Consider the following 19,715-nt stretch of genomic DNA (forward strand, 5'->3'; position numbering starts at 1 on the left):
CGAAGGCTATGTGGAGGTACTACGGCAGGCGAAGCACGACGAGGTCCGGATCGATCGAGGCGCCCAGCGCCTGCGCCGCCATCTCAACGGGCAGGATCGCGCGGATCTGGGGTGTGAGCGCACCGTGCTGGACGGCAGATCTGATGGACTCGAGCGCCTGGCGCGTATCGGCGCTCGTGTCGACGCCGATCCACTCGTACCCAATCGCCTTGCGGTCCTTGCGGAAAAACGAGCGGCGCAGGCTGCGCATGTGCGAGCGGTACATCGGACTCGCCACGAGGCTGTCGTCGCCATAGCACGTCACAAACTGGCCATAGTTCGCGAGGACGCGGCGGCACGCATCGTAAATGTGGCGGCTGCCGATGGTGTCGACAACGAGATTGAAGCTCGACTCGTGCAGCAGATTGATCGTCCACAGCGGATCGCCCGTCAGGACCTCCACGGCGCCGTTCTGGCGGCAGAGCGCCTCGGCATGCGGCACGCCCGGCGGCACCTGCGCTACCGTCACCATCCCGAGCCGCGAGGCCTCCTGCATGGTCAGTCGACCAATCATGTCGTGCGCATTCAGCACCAGGATCCGCGAGCCTCGCGGCAACACCATGCAGTGGTTCTGCACAATCTGGTGCACCATGACGCCCGTCGCCGGCAGCGCGGCAATCTGCTCAGGCACGAGGCGGCCCTCGGGCGCCACAGCCACGACGTCCTGATGCACCATGATGTACTCGGCCAGCGCACCGCACTTGCGGAGGTCCTGCAGGCCGAACACCAAGTCGCCCGGCCGCAGGCGCTTGACGTCCAGGCCGCAGTCCACGACGCGGCCGCAAAAGCTGCGGCCCGGCACGAAGGGCGTCGACGGCGCATCACGCAGCACATTCCGCACCATCGCCCGGTCGACATTGTCAATCGCCACGGCGATCACCTTGACGATCACACCCGACGACGATACTTTGCGCGGCGGCGTCATGTGCGAGCCAAGCACAATCACGCCCGTGCTGCCCTCCGACGCGCTGCCCACTCGTGTACGCGACGCGCGACGCGCGATACTGCCGCTCTTGCCGGACGTCGATCCATTCGTGCTCGCAGCATCGCTACTGCCAGCCACGACATCGACCGTCAGCATCGTGGGCTTCCGGCGGAAGGACGTGTTGACGTTGCGCACGCGGCCCATGGGCGTCAGCGGGACCGAGGGACTCGGAGGCGCAGGCGCGGGAGCCGGGGCTGGCGCTGGCGGCACCGGTGGCACCACCGGCGCGGGCGCCACGCGAATCGACTCGACGGGCGACTGGGCGCGGCCCATGTGCTCGGCGCGGGGCGGCGCATGCAGACGCGGCGCTGGCGGCACGATCATGCCCGGCTGCATAGGCGAGGGCATCGTAGACGCGGCCGGCGTGCTGTGACCCGGCGCATACGAAGCACTCAGCGCGGGCGGCCGCACCATGGGCGGCTGTGCGAGCCATGGCCCCGGTTGGGACAGGGACCGCGGCATCGGAGCGGCCGGCGGGGTCTGTGCATGCGGCAGGGGCCGGGCCATCGCGACGGGCGACGCCGGCTGAGAGGCGGCCCGCATCGACGGCGCCGCGGCCACCGGCGCAGGCCCAGGCGGCGGTCGGGGCGTAGACCGCATGCCAGGCCATGGCATGGGAGGCTGCATGGGATGCATCGCAGGAGGAGGCCGCTGGTACGGCACGGGCGGTCTTGCATAGGGCAGGGCAGGTGAATGGCTCGGAGCGGGCGGCGGGGCGTGAGGGGACGGGGTTCGCTGGTAGGAAGCAGGTGGCGCGCCCTGAGGCGACGAGGGCCCCTGGTATGGTACAGCGGGCACGGCGAGGTAAGGAGACGAGGGGCCATGGTACGGCGTAGGTGAGCCCTGCGACGGCCAGGGCCCGAGGTAGGGCCCAGGCACGGCCTGCCAAGAGGAGGCGCCCTGATGCGGCCCAGGCGGCGGCCGCGGAGAATACGCGGGTCCATGGTACGGCGCAGCGGGCGCACGAGTAGGCGACGGCGGCGCGGCCTGGACTGGCGACGCAAGACCGGGCTGCACGTGTCCGTGGAAGGGCAGCGGTGGCGACATGGGCGCCTGGATGAGCGGCCGCGGAAGAGGCGCGGGCGTAGGCGACGGCGGCTTCAGCGGCGCGGGCGGCGTCTCGACAAAGGCCGTGGCGTAGGGCGAGAACGCGGATTTGGACGGCGTCTCTGTCCACGCGGGCGGCGCACGCTGCGTCTCTGTGACGACGGCGGAGGCTGCGAGATCCATGCGTTGCGGCGATGCCTGCAGATACGCCAGGGGCTGCGATGAAGGCAGGCTCAAGGCGGGCTGAGCGGGCTGCGAGACGGGGTATGTAGGCATGGACTCGGCGCGCACCGACGAGTCCGACACCATGCGCGTCGGCACAGGCGGCGCGTCAGCTGTGCGGCGCGGCCTGTCAGACACGGAGCGCTTGGGTGTCGCGCCGGGCGTCGGCGCATGGAGCTGGCCCTGCGCAATCTCAATGCCGCCCATGACGGTCGGGCGCGGACCGCGTTGGCGCGGGCGGTCTAGGACCGAGCGGTACGGCTTGCCTTGGAGCGTCGGCGTGCGGTGCAGCGGCTCCAAGTCTTCCGGCCTGATCGGCGGCGTGTCGTGCAGCTCGCTGCGGTTCATGTGCCCGACCTCGGAGCCGAGGATCCATGGCTCCACAGGCAAGTCGGCCATGAGCGAGTCCGACACGGAGACGCTCGACATGCGGTGGTCGGCCAGGGACTGCAAGTGCTCGCGCTTCGGCACGGCGGACCACGCGGGCGCCTGGGTGCGCTGGGCGTAGGGAGCGACGGTCGGCCTGCGAATCAGCGACGCCGGCTTCATCGCGTCCTCACGCTCGCGCCGCAGGTCAGGCGACGGGACGCGGAGAGCTGGCACGGCCAGAGGCGGCTTGAGGGCGGGAGGCTCGCGAGTAGGCGCCTCGAGCGTCTCGTCACCCTGCGCGACGTAGAGAGCGGCGTCGCGCGAGAGGCCGATGAGCTCGTCATCGACGTCCTCGCGCGCCTCGCTCACATCGGACTGCGATGGGATCGTCGATGCCGCGGACACGGTGCGTGGCATGCCGCCCCTGCCGGGCGGCGGCGTCGATGACGTGATGGGTTCCTGGGCGTGCGCGAGGGAGCGCAAGGGGCCCTTCCCGATCACGGAGGCGCCCTGCAGCAGGGGCGGCAGGTCAGTCGTCGTGTCCTGCGTGAGGGCGACGCCCACCGCCGACATGTCCATGCCCGACTCGTCCTTGGTGTAGGGCACCCACACGCACGATTGCGACGTGTTCATGGGCGTGACGGAGCGCGGCGCCTGCCGAGGCGTGGCGGTCGTCTGCCGCGAGGCGGGCCGATCCCGCGAGGCCAGTTCGCGTCGCCACTGCTCGCTGAACGGGCTGTGCACGTCCGACGGTGTGGCGGGACGCGTCTTTTCCATGTGCTGGCGATGCTCCCACCAGTGCGAGAACGGATTGACCGTGTTCATATCGCGCACTAGCGTATGTGTCTGGGGTGCCGCTGCAGCACGCGAGGCGCGCGACGGCGGTCGATGGGTATCGCGCGACGCCGATCGCTGCGAAGGACTCGTCACGGACGCCGAGTACGGCGGCCGCTCCGCCTTGATCACAGACGACTCCGACGATGGCTGCCACGACGACTCGCCTTCGTGCGACGATGCATACGTCTGCGAAGGACGCCCGAGGATCGAGTCGAGCAGCGTCGTACGCGTCATCAACGGGGCAGGGAAAAAAACCGCCCTGGGTATTTGTGTTTGCCCCCGCGAGCGGTGTTTCTACGAAAATGACACGCGCGCCGCCGCCAGCGTGGGGCGCGCGCCAATGCTCGGTGCGCATGCCACGCAGGGGACACGTGGCACACGTGACTAGGCGGACTTCATCGTGCGCTGCTTCTCCGCCGACGTCACGAGGCGCCGGCTCGTGGCGAGGCCTTTGCGCTTGCGCACCATGTCGACGTAGCGCTTGGCGATGTTTTCGCGGTCGCCTTTTTCTCCGTAGTCTTCGAGCTCCTCTTCCGTGCGCGGCACCCATAGCGGATCCTGGTCATAGAGCTGGAAGCCCGCAAAGAAGAGCTGCGGACTCGCCGCGCCGGACGTGCGCTTGCGGATCTCCTCGGCAAAGCCGAACGACTCGACGACAGGCAGCAGCGCACTGATCGTGAAGAAGAGCGTGCCCTCCTTCATCTCCTCGGACACGACGCGACCACGCCGGCGCTGCAGGACGGCATGCACCTTGCCCTGCACGTCCGGCGCGGCTTGGATATCACACGAGTACATGGCCAGCAGCAGGCGCGGCGACCAGTCCAGCAAGCCCTGACGACACGACTCACGCACGCCGGAAATGACCGAGGACGCCAGCTGCGAGACCTTCGCGCGAGCCTCGCTGAGCGCGTCGTGGTCCATCTCCACGTGCTGCACGACAAACGCCATGCCATGCATCGGCTCCGCACACAGCGGGCCGGCACCGGTCGCGAGCTGGAAGCCCGCCTCGATCGCATCACACCATTCGCGCTCCAGACGCGGCGCCTCGTCCTGCCGCACGCGGCGCAAGACGTGCTGCGGATCCAGCAGCAGGTTCGGCCCCACATGCTTCGGACCCCACGCACAGATCTGCGAGGCCACATCGGCCCACTCACCACCCACGCGCTGCAGGACCGCCTGCAGCTCGTCCCAAAAGGCACGCACAGGCACACGACGCACCGCCTCGGCATCACGCACCTCGCCCACCTCACCCGCATCGTCGTCGTCGTCGTCGTCGTCATGATGCCGGCGGCGCAGCCGACGAATCGTCGGCACATTGACCACCAAAAAGTCGACCAGCAGGGGCGGCATTGGCACAGCGCGGATCGTAAACGACAGCGCGCCCTGCAGTGCCGTGCCGTGCATCGTGCCGCGCGGCTCCCCCGGCGTCTTGGGCGGCGCCATGTTCGCAGCCTTGACGCACGTCTCACGGAACGGCACGAGCGGCGGCGACGCTTGGATCGCACACCGCGCAAAGCGCTCACGCAAGTCACGCAGGCACCGCTCCAAGTGCAGCTCGCCCGCCGTCATCATCACATGCTCGCCATTGTCCTGCACCAGCACCTCGACACACGGATCAGCCTGATTCAGCAGCTCCAGTCCTGCGGCCAGTTTGGGCATGTCGGCCGCACTCCGTGGCTCCAGCGCCACACGCACCATCGGCGTAGCGAAGCGGCGCACACCCGCCAGGTTCACGACATCGCGCAGCTCCTCAGGACCGCAGATCAGCGTCGCATTCCGCAGCACCACGCCATCGAGACCGCGGATCGCAAAGACATTGCCCGCGGGCACGCGCTGCACACTCACCAGATCTCGGCCCATCATCATGTACAGCGCCTGCACGCGACACGTACGCACGTACGGCTCATTCGCGGCATCCGTCGGTGCCCGAGTCGTATCGTACTTCGGCAGGATGGCCGTGATCGTGTCGCCCACGCTCAGGCGCCCGCTGTACAGCCGCGCAAAGCCCAGCATCACCTCGGGCGCCTCGTCCGTCGGCGCCTCATCTGCCGGCGCCTCATCCGCCGGCGCCTCCGCCGCTGCCTCGGCGCCCGTGGACGTCATCGCCTCGCGCTGGAGCCGTCCGCGCTCACGCATTTCATCGGCCGTGAGCTGGACGCGTCGGTGTTCTGGCATGTCATCGCGCGGCACGGCAAACATCTTGCTCACATAGGCGACGGCCGTAGCATCTGGGCCGGAGCGCGACGCAAACAAGTCGCGCTCCAAATCGTTCTTCGGTGCGAGGTCCGCGTCCGTCGCAAAGAAGCCAAGATCGGGGCGGATCATACGCGGCACGCGCTCTTTTTGCGCCTCGGCAGGCGACGGAAGGCACCGCACGATGGCGTTGAACGTACACGCAGGCAGGGGCAGCCACTGGCTCATGATGGCGTGCATCAGCGCGGTCGGGTCCTTAGAGCGCAGGTCGCGCGCGTGAATCGAGAGCTGCAGAGCCGATATGATGCGGTCGATCATGGCCTGGTCACGCTCGATGACCGTGTTTTGGTATACCTGCCAGATATTGTCGAGCACAAACTGGACAAACATGGGCTTGAGGCCGCGCTTGTCGCGATCGTGCGTAAGTACGCGCTTAGTTTTCGGGTCAAAGTAGTAGTGTCCCCACAGGAACTGCCGAATCGTCTGCTCCTTGATCCCCAGCTTGTGCGCATACATGTGCGAGAAGCGCTCCAAACGGAACGCCCAATGGTCCACCGCGCTCGCGAAAATGACGTTGCCGCGCGACGGGTCAAAGTACAGGTCGGCGTCTTCGCGTGTGTCGCGCGTCGTGGCGTCGGCGCCAGCCTCGTGCCAGCGCTGGTCCTGCTCCATGCACGCCGCGGCATAAAAGCCGCCGATGACCGCATTCACCTGCTCGATCAGCTGCAGCAGGCGGTGGTGCGCCTCGTTGGGCGTGAGCCTCAGCTCGGTGATCAGGCGGTCCATCTTGTTCACGACAAGCACCGTGCGCAGGCCATCCATCCACGCCTGCCGCAGCACATGGACCGTCTGTGTACACACGCCCTCAACCACGTCAATGATGACGAGCGCCCCGTCACAAAGTCGCGCGGCCGTCGATACCTCGGACGAGAAGTCGACGTGCCCCGGCGTGTCGATCAGATTCAGTGTGTAGTCGTCGATGCCCTCGACCTGTCCCTCTTGGATCTTGCGCAGCTTGAATGTGAGCGACACGGCGCTGGACTTCATCGTGATGCCGCGCTCCTGCTCGTCTTCGCGGCTGTCCATGTACCGAACCTGGCCTGCCGCGCGCGACGAGATGATCCCATTCGCCGCGAGAAGCGAGTCGGCGTACGACGACTTGCCGTGGTCCACATGTCCGATCAGCGTACAGCACCGGACGTGCTCCGACGCAAACGCCCGCGTTGGTGGCGGCATGGCTGGGGCTTCGACCCCAAAACGGGCGTTTTGTCAGCAGAGGCGGTTTTTGTCGCTTGTCTCTGGGCGGCGATGACGACGACGCTCGATAAGCGCAAAGGGCCGCCAGCGCCGAGCGACGGCCTGCTGGTGAAGCGCATGCGTCCCGGCGATGATCGCGGTGCGCTCACGGCACGCACAGACCGGACCAGCAGCCTCGCTGCTCCCGTCATGGCGCTCACGGAGGCGCATACCGCCGAGATCCTGGATGTGCGATTTTCCCGCGAGGGCGATCGCATCGCCGCTGCGTCGGCGGATCACACCGTCTCGCTGTGGGAAACGTTCGGCGAGCATCGCAATCTAGGCCTGCTACGTGGCCACAAGGGTGCTGTGACCTGCCTGGCATGGTGCGAGTACGAATCGCGCACGCTCCTCGTATCTGGCTCGGCGGACCACACACTGGTGCTGTGGGACCCGCAGACGGGCGAGCGCGTGCGCCGCTTCCGTGGGCATCGCGGCATTGTGAACGGCGTTGCATGCACGCGCTCCCGCGATGGCCGCATCGCGTCCGTGTCGGACGATGGGCGTGTGCTGCTGTGGGACTGCGGCGCGTCACGCTACCCGATCGATGCGATCGAGCTCGGATACCCCATCACCTGCATCGAGTTCTCCGACGATGCGACGCACCTCATCTTGGGCGGCCTCGACAACGCCATCCATGTGGTCGACCTCGCCACGCACGAGCGGCGCTTCTCGCTGCTGGGACACACCCACACCGTCACGTCGGTGGCGCTATCGCACGCAGGCACGAGGCTCGTATCCGCCGGCATGGACGACACCGTGCGCATATGGGACGTGCAGCCGTTTGCTGCGTCATCGCGCCTCCTCCGCACGCTGCATGGCATGGCCAGTGGCTTTGAAAACTTGCTCCTACGCGCTCGCTGGAGCCCCGACGACGAGTACGTCGGCAGCGGCAGCGCGGACCGCACCTCGAATGTGTGGCACGTCGACAAGGCCACCCTGCAGCTCAAGCTCCCTGGCCACCGCGGCACATGCACGGCCGTCGACTTTCATCCCCACCAGCCGATCCTCGTGTCGTCCTCCACCGATACCACGCTCCTCGTAGGGGAGCTGGACACGTAGCTCGTAGCCCCTCCACCTGATCCACGATGACGACGCCGCCGGCGCCACCGAGTCGGGACGAGCGCGCGGCGTGGTACGTGCGCTTTGAGCACGTCGTCGTGACGCGATCGGTGCATGGCGTGGGTGTGCAGTTCGACTGCGCCACGAACATCCCCAGTTTCCACCGCACGTCGTACCAGGGCGTTCAGCGGACGTATGCGGAGCTCGCGCGCTACTTTCTCGCGCTCACATGCTATGGACCGCGCGTGATCGTGCCGGCCCTGCCGCTGCCGACGCCCTGGATGGCGCGTGCGTCGTCTGAGCTCGAGGATCTTCAAGTGCTCCTGCGCCGGTGGTTTGCCTACATCGCGCAAGACTCGGTGCTGCGCATGCATCGCGAGACGCTGCGCTTGGTCGAGGCGGACTATAGCTATGAGCCGCTCCGGCCGGACGACACGGCGCCGGCGCCTCTGATCAAGCAGTTTGGCCACATGGACGCACGCATCCGCTCCCTGCAGCACGTTTGGGACGGGTCCGTGTGGGAGACGGAGCCAGAGGCCGCGCCGCCAACGCGCCGACGCCCGCGGCTGTTTCGCACGAACGCGGCACCGCGGCGCGAGACACCGGCCGCGCTCGTTCCTGCGCCGAGCGCGGCCCCGAGCGCGGTCCCTGTGTCGGACCCTGATCCCCATTTCTCCCACGCCCGCAGCGACATTACGCGTCTCGAGAAGCAGCTGGCGGATGTGTCGTTGGCCAGTGCAGGTGTGTCCCAGGCTCGTCAGGATGTGAACAAGGCGTTCGACGACCTCGTTCGCAAGCTGCCCGGCCTCGCGACGCTCGAAGAGGCACGTCCAGCGAGCCTGCAGGGCCGACTTCCGCGAACGCTGCGTAGTGCGCATACCCATCTCCAGCACATCGTCCACACGTCGACGGCGCTCATGTATGCGGACCAGGTGACGCTGGGCGACGCCATGGCGTACTATGCGCACACGATGCGCATGGCGCGGCAGACTCTGCAGGAGCGCATGAGCGTCGTCGTCGAGCGCGCTCTGGCGCGTCGCGTCGTGGCGAACAAGCAGCAGGATGCGCAGCAGCTCCAGTATGGACGGCATCCGCATCCCGATCGCGTGGAAGCGGCGAAAGAGGAGGTCCAGGAGGCCCAGCAGCAGCTCTCGGCCCTCGACGACTATCTCGCCAAGGTCCATGACTCGCTGCAGGACAGCTTGCAGCGCCACAGCATTCACACGCACCAAGACCTGCTCGCCTCGATCCAGCGGCATGCATGCACGAGTCGCGCGATCGAGCAGCGCCTTGCCGACGAACTGGCCAGCCTCGCGGAGGCGTGCCGCGCCTCGGCGGCCGATGCACAGCAGGCGGCGTACGAGGCGGCGCATGCACCGCGCCGCATCACACCTGCCCAGGCCGCGGCGGCTCGTATGACGGGGCGCAGCGTGCCGGAGCAGCCTGACGCGGCGGATCAGCTCAGCAAGCCGCGCGAGCGCGGCCCCGAGGCAGCGCCCCCAAGCGACGAGCGCGGCCCCGAGGCAGCACCCCTAGGCGACGAGCGCGGCCCCGAGGCAGCACCCCTAGGCGACGAGCTCAACCCCGAGCCTGCCGGCGACGAGCCCAGTCCCGAGGCGCCGTCCTTCCCCTCGCTCGCGTTCCAGCGCGACCGCGAGCGCGGCCCGTGGACGCGCTTGTCCGCGTCCGCCGCCGCCCAGGCGCTCGGCGGCCCTTGGTAGCTCCACCTGTGTAGACATACCCTGTTGCTCCACGACACCATGGCGTCTGCGGTCTTTGTGCGCCTGGCGGACCTGCTGGGTCTGCCTGTGGACTATGCCAAGTTGGCAGCGTGCCTCGTGATGTCGTTCGTGCTCAGTCCGATCCTGCCTCGTCTGCCTCGCGCGTGGATGCGGCACATGATGAACATGGGCGTGTCAGCCCTGTTTCTCCTCGGCGTCTTGCAGCTGTACCGCGGCGTGGTGCACCTGCTGGGCGCGTCGCTCTTTACGTATGCTGCCGTGTACTTCCGCCTCGGCGGAGCAAAGTACATGCCGTGGATCGTGTTTGTGGCGTGCATGGCGCACATGCTGTACACGCACTGTGTGCGTGAGCTCAACCATGTGCCGCTGACGACGATCGAAATCTCGTCGATGCACATGGTCCTGGTGATGAACCTGACGTCGTTCGCCTGGAGCTGCCGCGATGGCCAGCTCGTCGCGATCGACACACTCGACGAGGTGCAGAAGGCCGTGCGCATCACGCAGATGCCATCCCTGCTCGCCTACTTGGGCTACTGCTTCTACTTTCCCGGCGTGCTCGTGGGTCCGTCGACGCGGTTCCGCGACTACGAGCTGTGGTCGACGGGCGAGCTGTACGCGCCAGCCACGCGGCCGCCGCGCGGCCGCTGGGCCGAGTCCCTGCGCGAGGTGGGCACGGCGCTCGTCTCGCTCGTCCTCATGGTAGGCTTCTCGGAGCCGTTCAGCTACGACCGCCTGATCCGCGCGGACGACGTGCTGCACACATGGCCGCTGTGGCACCGCATCCTCTTCGTGCAAGGCGCCGGCCTCGTCGCGCGCTTCCGCTTCTACGGCGTGTGGTCGCTGTCGAACGCCGCCTGCATCCTGTCCGGTCTCGCGTACCACGGCATCGATCCAGCGACGCACCACGCGCGCTGGACGCGGTGCAAGAACGTCTTTGTCATGCAGATCGAACTCGCGCACAACTGGAAAGAGGTGCTCGATGCGTGGAACGCCAACACCAACATGTGGCTCCGCGAGGCCGTGTACAAGCGCCTCGCCGGGCAGCGCAAGCCAGGCTTCGGCAGCTTCATGGGCACGTTCCTCGCCAGTGCGATCTGGCACGGCATCGCGCCGGGCTACTACCTCTCGTTCGTCACGGCCGCGCTCGGCCAGTGGCTCGCTCGCCGTCTGCGCAAGAGCGTGCGCCCTCTCTTTTACGCGGACGTACGCCGACCGGACCCGTCGTGGACCAACATGTCCGAGTACACGCTCGCGCAGATCGTGTATGCCTGCGTGTCGAACATCGTGACCATGTCGTCCGTGTGCTATGCAGTCATCCCGTTCTTTGTGCTGACGCTACGTGGCTCGCTCCAGGCCTTCCATGCCGTCGCGTGGCACTACCACATCCTCATCTTCGGCGGCCTCCTCGCCTTCCAGCTCGGCGCCGATAAGCTCCTGCGCCCGTTCAGCAAGGTCAAGCGTTCATAGCCAGCCACCGGCCCGGCGATCGCGGGCGCCCCACGTACTGTCCAAAGACGAGCTCCTTGCACGCCGGCGACAGCTGCATGTGCATGCCGTCACACGTGTGGAATCGCAGCGCGCCGCGCTTGTCGAGCGCCGCCAGGCCGAGCCAGTCGCGCACGTACACGTCGCTCTGGCGCAGCGGCACGGGCCGCGCCGGCTGCCCGGCCTCCGGCACGCTGTGCGCGCCAAACCACGCCGACTCGGGCGGCCGCACCGTCGTGTCGTCCGAAAAGCGCACCATGACAAACTGCTCGAGGCGCTGCAGGCCCTCCTTGTACGACGCATTCTTCGCGGCGCCCTCGTTGTTGATATCACGCAGAAAGCGACTGTGCGCCACATACTCCTCAAAGCGCTCCGGCGTGCGCGTGTCGCGGAAGTACTGCGCCACGACCATGTGCGTCTGCGCATGGTCCGTGTACGTCGCCTGCTCGATGTGCCGCATGACCGCCTCACACAGCCGATCGTCGTCGCGACACCCGGGCAGCGCGGTGATGCCCATGTGCTGCGACCCGAACGTGATGAGGCGGCGCACAGGCGCATGAAACCGCTCGACGTACGCACGCAAAAACTGCCCGCCCTGCGAAAAGCCCACGGCGTCAAAACCATGCCGCAGCTCAGGCACCTGCGCGAGCTGCTCGGCGACGCGCGCCACCTGCGCATTCACGTCGCCCACGAACGTCGCTGCGCGGTCCGCCATCGACCGCGACTCAAGCGCGACAAGATGCACATACATGCCGGGGTACGTGAGCTCAAGCTCCGCCTTCAGGTCACGCAGCCACGGCGCATACGCCGAGTCGCCCAGCCCATGCCATATCACCACAGGCAGCGGTGGCGTATCCGGCAGCCGCGGCACCCACCGCATCGCCCACTCCAGCAGCGGCAGGCCCCAGCACGGCCCCACCAGCAGCAGCGCTACGAGCCACGTCCATCTCATGGTGTGTGGAGGGCAACTAGGAGCTACTACGGTGACGTCACGGCGGATCCGTACGTGGCCTGTCGTGAGTGTGGCATACGTACGCCCGCATTCTTTTCTACCTCGGCGCGGCAGAGGTACTGGTACATCCACACCGACGGCGTGTAGTACCGCAACGAGCCCCAGCTGAACCATGGGCTCACGTACTTTCGGTACGTGGCGTCAAAGTCGGCCGACATGGCCTCACGCAGCTGGCGCAGGTCGGCCGTGTAGTCGGTCAGGATGGCCTTGACGCCCCACCGCGTCGCCTCGACCATCTCGTCCTGCCGGTTGACCGTCCACACCATCACGTCCTTGTTCGCGGCACGCGCGTCGCGCAAGAACCGCTGGCCGTCCGCGCCGACCAGCGAGGGGAAGCAGAGCGAAAAGGCGTCGCAGTCCTGCCAGAAGTAGCGGCGCGCATCGGCAGGCGAGGCGCCAATGTGCGCGCGGCGCAGGGCCGGCACATACTTTTTCGCCGGCGCAATGAAGCTCGGGTGCCACAGACCCAGGATGAGACGCGGCGCGAGCTGCGTCTCGTAGTCAGGGAACTTTTGCACGACCTCGCGCATGATGCGGAAGAGGCGGTCCGCGTCGTTGTTCGGCTTGATGTCGACATTCAGCTTGACGTGCCGATGGCCCGGCTCCATCAGCAGCGCGCACAGCTGCTCAAACGTCGGAATCTGCTGCACGGGCTCCTGCGTCGTGCGCACATGCTCGAGACCGCCCTCACCATAGTACTTGTACGCGCCGATGGGGCCATGTCCATCCGTCGTGCGGTCCAGCGTCGTGTCATGGAACATGACAATCACGTCGTCGGCCGTGATGTGCACGTCTAGCGTCAGTCAGTCCGACGTACCGCTCTCGATGCCCTCCGAGCCATCCTGGATCGCCTGCGCGAACGAACGCAGCGTGTTTTCAGGAAATTCCGCCGAGGCCTGCCTCGTTAGTTTCAGCGCCACGTACACCGCGATGGCCCCAGCAGTCAGGCATAGCTGGCGACGACGACGACATGGTTCCGTGCCAGCCCACCGCGCCGCGGCCCCGAGCACGGCACCGCGTCCCAGGCCGGCGGTGCGCACGGACCGTCCACGTGGACGATCGCACGTGTCGCGACAACCAATGGCGGAGGGGATCGCCTGCGCTAGGGCCGCGCTGTCTCCACAGGCGGTGCAGGCTCGTAGCCAGGGGGCGGCCGCTGGTACAGCAGCATCGAGTCGACGATCCAGAACTGGAGCATGTTCATGGCCATAGGAAACAGCGCCATCACAAAGATGACCTGCATTGCGCGGTGCGTCTGAAAGAGGCCGAGAAGCCAGCTGCCAAAGAGCGTGAGGAACGGCATCATGTAGAGCAAGCCCAGCACGATGAGCTTCATCAGCACGAGGGCCAGCACGTAGACAGCCGTCTGTCGGACCCAGCACTCGAGCATGCTCGCGATGCGGCCATACCGCATCGGAGCCGAGTACTCGCCCGACACGAAGCCGGACCACCCAAGTACGTGCTGGCACGTAAAGAACAGCGCATGCAGGAGGCCATACAGGATCCCGATGCCCAGCGTGGTATCGAGCAAGATATTCAAAAAGTACAGTGAGCATGGGTTGTTGCCGTCCTGCACGCCGACCGCACTCAGCGTCACATTCAGGACGTGCACAAACAGCTGACCCGTCAGCTGCTTCGACACATCGAGCATCCAAATCTGCCACGCACGACGCGGGCGCTCGCGATGCCGCTTATACAGCAACGCAGCGATCACGACGACGCCCATCGCAAGCTGCGTCACGATCGAGACCCAGCCAAAGAGCTGGCAGTGACGCTCGTCGATCGGCTGGCGCGGCATGGACCCAAGGGAAAAAAGCTCCACTCTACAGACCTATGTACGCGAGCTCGACGAGTCGGATATGATCAATGCAGTCTTGCGCCTGCACACGCACCACATTGTCCGCCTCTTCTTGCGCCATGTACGTGACGACCGGCATGACACTGCCGAGCACGTCCACAGGCACTAGCAGCGGAGGCAGCGTCGGCTTCGCGCGGCCATGGACGTCAGGCAGCACGCCCCCGCCCGGCAGGCGCAATGCCGAGAGCGGCGCATCGATATCGTCGAGATCGCGCTCACACGACTCGCGATAGTCATCGAGCTGCTCCTGCGTCGCACGCAGGAGCATGAGCAGGAGCAGCAGCGCCGCTCGGCGCAGCTGAGGGCGATGCACGTCGCGGTCCGTGCCGCTCGTAGCTTCACGTTCCCACATCGCCTCTTCCTCATCCTCGTCGTCCAGCGAGCGCTCCGTGACCTCGCCACCGGCACCCACACCCTGGACGCTCGCACGCACCCTGCTCCGCTGGCGGATCGCACGGCGCTCCGTCGTGGCCTGAATCAGCTCCGTGCACATGTGCACCATGTGCACCGAGGAGCGGTCGGCCGCCAGAGCCGTGGGCGCAATCTCGACGCACGTACCGAGAATCGAGATGAACGAGCTGCGCAGCGTCGCAGAGAAGAGCGGATTGCGTACAGCGGTGAGGAGCGGCGGCACAATACGATCCAGCTCCGACACGACCGCTTCGCCGAGGTGCTGGAGCACCTGCAGAATCGCTTCGCCAATCCGCAGGCGCTGATCCGTCTCACGCTGCGTCAGTTCCTGGCCGTACGAGAGCGCATGCGACATGCCGTCCTGGGTCTTGTCACCACCGACGTACATCGCCATCAGGGGCCGCAGCACGGCGTCTCGCCAGCTCATGGCCATTTGGGCGAGTCCCTGCACGGCGTTCAGGTACAAGAAGCTCTCGTCGTCCTGGATGGCATGGAGGAAGAGGTCAAAAATTTCCGGGATCAGGGCATGGTCTAATTCGTCGCCATAACACTTGGCCGAGTGGTTCCGAGCGACGCGGGAGACGAGACGCGTGAGCAGATGCAGGCCATGCGCACGAACGGGCAAGATGGGATCTTGCAGGTACTGCAAAGCCTCGTGGTACACTTGGAGGTATTCGGGCTTGGCAGTCGCCGAGGGCGGCAGGCCCTCAAACTTGGATCGCGCCGAGAGCGTCATCAGCAGCTCCTGACTGAGCGCCTGTGTCGTGGGGTTCGGCATGTCGCGGAAGCGCTCGAGGCGGTCGGCCATGACACGCAGCATGGGCGTCGACACGGGCGTGAGAGTCGCGTGCCGCTCGAGCAGCGAGAGCAGCAGCTCCAGAGCCGTATTGCACAAATCCGCGTCCAGCACCGATTCGTCATCGTGGCACGCAAAGTCGATAAAGTGCAGCACGCGATCAATGTCCCCTTCTTCCATCATCACATCACCAAACGCATCAAACAGCTGGAACACGAGCTGCAGGTAGTAGATCGCCCGGCGATCCAGCGAGACCGTCTCATCGTGCATCAGGCCAGAGGACATGCGGCTCCGTGTCCGTCGGTGCTCGTCCATCGCATTGAGCAGCAGCGCACTCGCCAGTGGCGGGCGCTCGGCCTGCTTGATGAGAACGCACATGCGCGCCGGATCAATCGCCCACCCGAACGAGCGCGTCAAGCCTTTCGGCGGCGGTGGCACATCGCCCTCGTGCGTCGAGATGTCCACGGCATCCAGCAGCGTCGTCACGTCCGGCAGGAAGATCGGGCGCTCCACGAGACCCACGCCCCCCTCGGGCACGTCGTACCAATGCCACGTATCGTCCAGCGAGCGACGCAGCGCACTGTGCAGTGTCGACACAATCTCGTCTTCAGAGCACACACGGAACCAGGTAAGGAGCGTCTCTTGCAGATTCGCCGCCTGGGTGTCGCGCAAGGCATCGACGGACCGCGGCGTGAGCGTCGGCATATGCAGATGCGTGTCGAGCGCCAGGAAACGGTGCATCATCCGCGCACACGCCGCATGAATCCAGGGGGGCGACGGCGGCGCGAGTGTCACAGCTGCAAACATGCGCCGGAGCACCATGTCAATCTGCGCGGGCGATGGCGGATCGGAGGCCGGCTCCAGGACGCGCCACAGGTTCGTGTCGAGCGCAGCTTGCATCGACTTGGCATCGGCTTCGTACATTCGCACGCACGTAAAGGCAGCAGCCCGTCGGTGAGTGCCATGCACGGGCGTCGTGCCTGGCGGCGTCACCGGGTCGAGCACATCGAGGATGTGCGGCGTGATTTTCATATAGTACGTCGGGCGATCCATGTCTTTTGGCGGCGTGGAAAGGAGACGCGCTAGGCCGTCGAGGCGCTGGGATATAGCGTTCGAGTCAAAGTCGACCTCGCACTCGAGCAAGTCGTCTTCATTCGCACCCAACATGCCGATCATGAGCGAGCGCACGCCTGCCGGGCGCAAGAGCTGCTGCGACAAGAGGCGCGCACACGTCTCGCCGACAAACGCAGGCACGCTCGGTGTGATGGACGGGGACGTGTCGTCGGACGACGGCGACGCGGCAAAGACACTCCGTGTCGGCACACTGCGCAGAGCCGACAGCATCGTTGTCGTCGGCAGCGTGTCCAGCATGTCCTGGACCATAGAGAGCGCTAGCGCTGACGCCGAGCCGTACGCCATGCGGATCAGAATCCGCAGCACATCCACGAGGTACACGCGCATCACCAGCACCGCCACATCCGTATGCGCCAACGGCGAGACAGGCAGAGCCGTGTCGGCGGCCGGCGCCGCGTCGCTTTTGTGCAAAAGTACATGGAATGCCGTCACAAGGTCGCTCAAGTCGACGTTGGACGGATACGTCCGGTCAAACGCGGACGTCGCCGGCACGACGAGCCAGGCAAACGTCACCGCCACCAGCTTTTTGAGCATGCTCAAGTCGCGCGCACCGAGCAGCGGTGCGCCATCGCTGGGCTCACTGTACGACATGGCGACTTGGTGGATATGCACGAGGCATGCGAGGCCCCAGACACCCGTCTGCCAACGCACCGAGTCGTTCATCGACCGCAGCGTCTCGGACGGCTGCAGCGGGATGGTGAGCTCGAGAAACACCGCGAGTCGGCGCTGGATCACCGCGTCGACGTTCTCTGGACCGCGCAGAGGCTTTTCAATCAGCAGCTCATAGTCTCGATCACCAGTGAGAATCGCAGCCGCACGCAACACGTCGCGTGCGTCCGTGGGCATCGAGGGCCGCGAGAAAGGGAAAAAACGTGGTGGAGGACCAAGGCGGTTCTCCGCCCACCCAACCGCTCGTCTGGCTGTGGTGCGAGGGCGCCAAGAGGTCCGACGGGTATGAGCGTCACACTGCACACGACGCTCGGCGATATCAAGGTACGTGAGCGCGACTGATGCCAGATCGAGGTGTTTTGCGAGGCTGTGCCGCGCACCGCGGAAAACTTTCTCGCTCTCTGTGCGGCGGGCACGTACGACCATGTAAAGTGGCACCGCAACATCCCAGGTACGTGCGCTCCGGCTGAGACAGGCTTCATGATTCAAGTACGCTCTCTTACTTACGACAGACGGGTGATCCGACAGGCACAGGCAAGGGCGGGCAGTCCATCTGGGGCGACGTCTTCCCAGACGAAATTCGCGCCACGCACAAGTTCCACGCGCGCGGCGTCGTAGCTATGGCGAATCGCGCGCCCAACACGAATCAGTCGCAGGTACGCCGACATGCTCACGGCAGTTCTTCATTACCTACAGCAGGCAGCCACATCTCGATGGCAAATATACCATCTTCGGCAAAGTGATCGACGGAGCTGAGCTGGGCGGCACACTCGACGCCATGGAAAAGGTGCCCGTGGACGCCAAGCACCGTCCGCTGCAGGACATCCGCATGCAGGGCGTCACGATCCACGCGAATCCCATAGCGCACAACGCAGCTACCGACTAGGCCGCCATGGCATTTGTATCTGTATAAGAATTACTCGTTGAAGCGCAGCACAAAGTTGACGATGATCGCCGTGAGCAGGAGGACGGACAGAATCGTCGGGCCGAGACGGTCGTCATAGGGGCCGCTGCCACGGTTGCGGATCGCCTGCGCACGCCAGTGGTATGTGACAAGGGCGTACAGCATGATCGCCACAGCCACCAAGCTGAACAGGGCAGCACTCACACGGCCGACGCGGTCACCAAAGTTGAGCAGACCCGCAGCCAGGGCCGAGAGCGTCACCGTGAAACTGAGCCACGAGAGGACTGGCGTTAGCGGCACACAACGTACATGTACGCTCATTGGCGAAGAACACCTTGGGCTCAACACGCACAGGAAGAGCAATGCGCTTACCTGCCGAGCGCTGCAGAAGAGGCTGGGTCGACATGACGGACGAGCTGTGGAAAAGCAAGGTTCGGTACGCCCGCTCAGCGGGCCACACGCCCAGCCGCCGCCGGACGGGGCCTACGTAGGGGTACTCGTTCCGCACGTGCGCCTCCACACGCAGGTCCCACGTGGGTTCACGCCTGCCATTGGACTCGTCGCTGGGCGCACTGCTCCTGCAGCATGCTGTGTACGTGGTGGCGTGTGCGGAGGTCGAGGTACTGGCGCACAAAGACGGTATCCTGTTTCGTCAGCACAGTGTACATACATCCATAGGCGTGAGACCCTCGACGTATGCATTCGCGAAGGCCTCGCTTTCGTCATGCAGCTGGTTCGCTGCCATTTGGAGCTGCGACTGCATCGCAAACGGCATGAACCGCTTGCGGGCCTCGTGCAGCGCGCGTTCCACCGCGGGCCATTGAGCCTGCAGCGTGCGCGCATGCTCGTACGCACGACGCGTCTCGCTACGCAACGACTCTAGCTCAGGCCGACGTGCTTCATTGCGCGCTGCGGCACGCTCCACCTCTTCCAGAAGGGCGGCATGCGCCTTGGCCCATGCCTGTACGTCGGGCAGTGCATGCACAGCCGCATCCGTCAGAGCCGCATCCGTATTGTCCGCTATAGCCGACAAATCATCGCGGGACCATGACGCGATGCAGGGAAAGTCGGTAGCAAGGCGCGAGGCGCCGCCACTGCCTCCTCTCATGCCAGCAGGAACGAGCCAAGGGGCGGCGTGAGTGATGTGGAGGTACGCCGCTTGCCATGCCTCGTCTCGTCTTGGATCTGTACACGTGGTGCGTAGGCGGCGTCTGCGTCGTCGGTCTGATTGCGTCGGTGGCGCTCAGCCTGATGCAGGCGAGTCAGTGGATCGAGGCGCATCCCATGCGTGCGCGATCGCTCGGGATCGGATACGGGTGCTGCCAACTCTGCCTGATCTGGGTCTTTTACCTCGGTGGAGACGTGCCGCCTTACGGCGCCCTATGGTGTTGTTTGTCGACGCTGTGCTCCCTCCTATGTATGCTCCCGAAAGGATGGCCTCATGCGCGGTCACGCGGCATGATGTGCTACGGCGCAGCGGTCGTCTTCCCGCTCGCCGCTCACGCCTCCATCACTACATACCATCATGAGCTGCTGCACACGTGGCTCGAGCAACAGCATGCGCCGCTGCATGCCGAAGCGCGGCATGTCATGGCCCTCATTCTCGGACTTGTGTGGGCACTCCCCGTGTTTCAGTTTGTCAGCGAAACCACAC

The 19,715-nt window shown here is 65.8% G+C and overlaps 12 protein-coding genes across 12 annotated transcripts; 4 read left to right on the forward strand and 8 right to left on the reverse strand.

Annotated features, from left to right (window-relative positions):
* Window positions 1–19: 19 nt before the first annotated feature.
* On the reverse strand, window positions 20–3,733 carry MRET_3937 (uncharacterized protein; the record flags this gene model as incomplete). Its single annotated transcript, XM_027630564.1, has 1 exon — window positions 20–3,733. One exon carries the CDS (start codon window positions 3,731–3,733, stop codon window positions 20–22), a length of 3,714 nt encoding a protein of 1,237 aa, XP_027486335.1.
* Window positions 3,734–3,883: 150 nt separating this feature from the next.
* Window positions 3,884–6,928, reverse strand: MRET_3938 (ribosome assembly protein 1; the record flags this gene model as incomplete). The annotated part of the gene is made up of 1 exon (XM_027630565.1): window positions 3,884–6,928. The coding sequence occupies one exon, from the start codon at window positions 6,926–6,928 to the stop codon at window positions 3,884–3,886; it is 3,045 nt and encodes a 1,014-aa protein (XP_027486377.1).
* A 72-nt stretch (window positions 6,929–7,000) lies between these two features.
* On the forward strand, window positions 7,001–8,050 carry MRET_3939 (Prp8 binding protein; the record flags this gene model as incomplete). Its single annotated transcript, XM_027630566.1, has 1 exon — window positions 7,001–8,050. The coding sequence occupies one exon, from the start codon at window positions 7,001–7,003 to the stop codon at window positions 8,048–8,050; it is 1,050 nt and encodes a 349-aa protein (XP_027486387.1).
* A 26-nt stretch (window positions 8,051–8,076) lies between these two features.
* MRET_3940 (vacuolar protein sorting-associated protein) lies at window positions 8,077–9,771 on the forward strand (the record flags this gene model as incomplete). The annotated part of the gene is made up of 1 exon (XM_027630567.1): window positions 8,077–9,771. One exon carries the CDS (start codon window positions 8,077–8,079, stop codon window positions 9,769–9,771), a length of 1,695 nt encoding a protein of 564 aa, XP_027486416.1.
* Window positions 9,772–9,810: 39 nt separating this feature from the next.
* MRET_3941 (lysophospholipid acyltransferase) lies at window positions 9,811–11,259 on the forward strand (the record flags this gene model as incomplete). The annotated part of the gene is made up of 1 exon (XM_027630568.1): window positions 9,811–11,259. The coding sequence occupies one exon, from the start codon at window positions 9,811–9,813 to the stop codon at window positions 11,257–11,259; it is 1,449 nt and encodes a 482-aa protein (XP_027486415.1).
* MRET_3942 (palmitoyl-protein thioesterase) lies at window positions 11,246–12,229 on the reverse strand (the record flags this gene model as incomplete). The annotated part of the gene is made up of 1 exon (XM_027630569.1): window positions 11,246–12,229. The coding sequence occupies one exon, from the start codon at window positions 12,227–12,229 to the stop codon at window positions 11,246–11,248; it is 984 nt and encodes a 327-aa protein (XP_027486417.1).
* A 26-nt stretch (window positions 12,230–12,255) lies between these two features.
* MRET_3943 (phosphatidylglycerol phospholipase C) lies at window positions 12,256–13,261 on the reverse strand (the record flags this gene model as incomplete). The annotated part of the gene is made up of 4 exons (XM_027630570.1): window positions 12,256–12,288; window positions 12,313–13,082; window positions 13,107–13,185; window positions 13,214–13,261. The coding sequence occupies 4 exons, from the start codon at window positions 13,259–13,261 to the stop codon at window positions 12,256–12,258; spliced, it is 930 nt and encodes a 309-aa protein (XP_027486199.1).
* A 130-nt stretch (window positions 13,262–13,391) lies between these two features.
* On the reverse strand, window positions 13,392–14,087 carry MRET_3944 (vacuolar membrane protein; the record flags this gene model as incomplete). The annotated part of the gene is made up of 1 exon (XM_027630571.1): window positions 13,392–14,087. The coding sequence occupies one exon, from the start codon at window positions 14,085–14,087 to the stop codon at window positions 13,392–13,394; it is 696 nt and encodes a 231-aa protein (XP_027486413.1).
* Window positions 14,088–14,112: 25 nt separating this feature from the next.
* Window positions 14,113–17,334, reverse strand: MRET_3945 (uncharacterized protein; the record flags this gene model as incomplete). The annotated part of the gene is made up of 1 exon (XM_027630572.1): window positions 14,113–17,334. The coding sequence occupies one exon, from the start codon at window positions 17,332–17,334 to the stop codon at window positions 14,113–14,115; it is 3,222 nt and encodes a 1,073-aa protein (XP_027486412.1).
* A 108-nt stretch (window positions 17,335–17,442) lies between these two features.
* Window positions 17,443–18,043, forward strand: MRET_3946 (peptidyl-prolyl cis-trans isomerase-like 3; the record flags this gene model as incomplete). Its single annotated transcript, XM_027630573.1, has 5 exons — window positions 17,443–17,481; window positions 17,506–17,608; window positions 17,633–17,646; window positions 17,670–17,813; window positions 17,837–18,043. 5 exons carry the CDS (start codon window positions 17,443–17,445, stop codon window positions 18,041–18,043), a joined length of 507 nt encoding a protein of 168 aa, XP_027486198.1.
* Window positions 18,044–18,073: 30 nt separating this feature from the next.
* Window positions 18,074–18,467, reverse strand: MRET_3947 (vacuolar transporter chaperone 1; the record flags this gene model as incomplete). Its single annotated transcript, XM_027630574.1, has 2 exons — window positions 18,074–18,345; window positions 18,371–18,467. 2 exons carry the CDS (start codon window positions 18,465–18,467, stop codon window positions 18,074–18,076), a joined length of 369 nt encoding a protein of 122 aa, XP_027486414.1.
* A 133-nt stretch (window positions 18,468–18,600) lies between these two features.
* MRET_3948 (modifier of rudimentary (Mod(r)) protein) lies at window positions 18,601–19,169 on the reverse strand (the record flags this gene model as incomplete). Its single annotated transcript, XM_027630575.1, has 2 exons — window positions 18,601–18,705; window positions 18,732–19,169. 2 exons carry the CDS (start codon window positions 19,167–19,169, stop codon window positions 18,601–18,603), a joined length of 543 nt encoding a protein of 180 aa, XP_027486477.1.
* Window positions 19,170–19,715: the final 546 nt, after the last annotated feature.

This window comes from Malassezia restricta, chromosome VII (genome assembly GCF_003290485.1).
Source record: "Malassezia restricta chromosome VII, complete sequence".
Classification (NCBI taxonomy): domain Eukaryota; kingdom Fungi; phylum Basidiomycota; class Malasseziomycetes; order Malasseziales; family Malasseziaceae; genus Malassezia; species Malassezia restricta.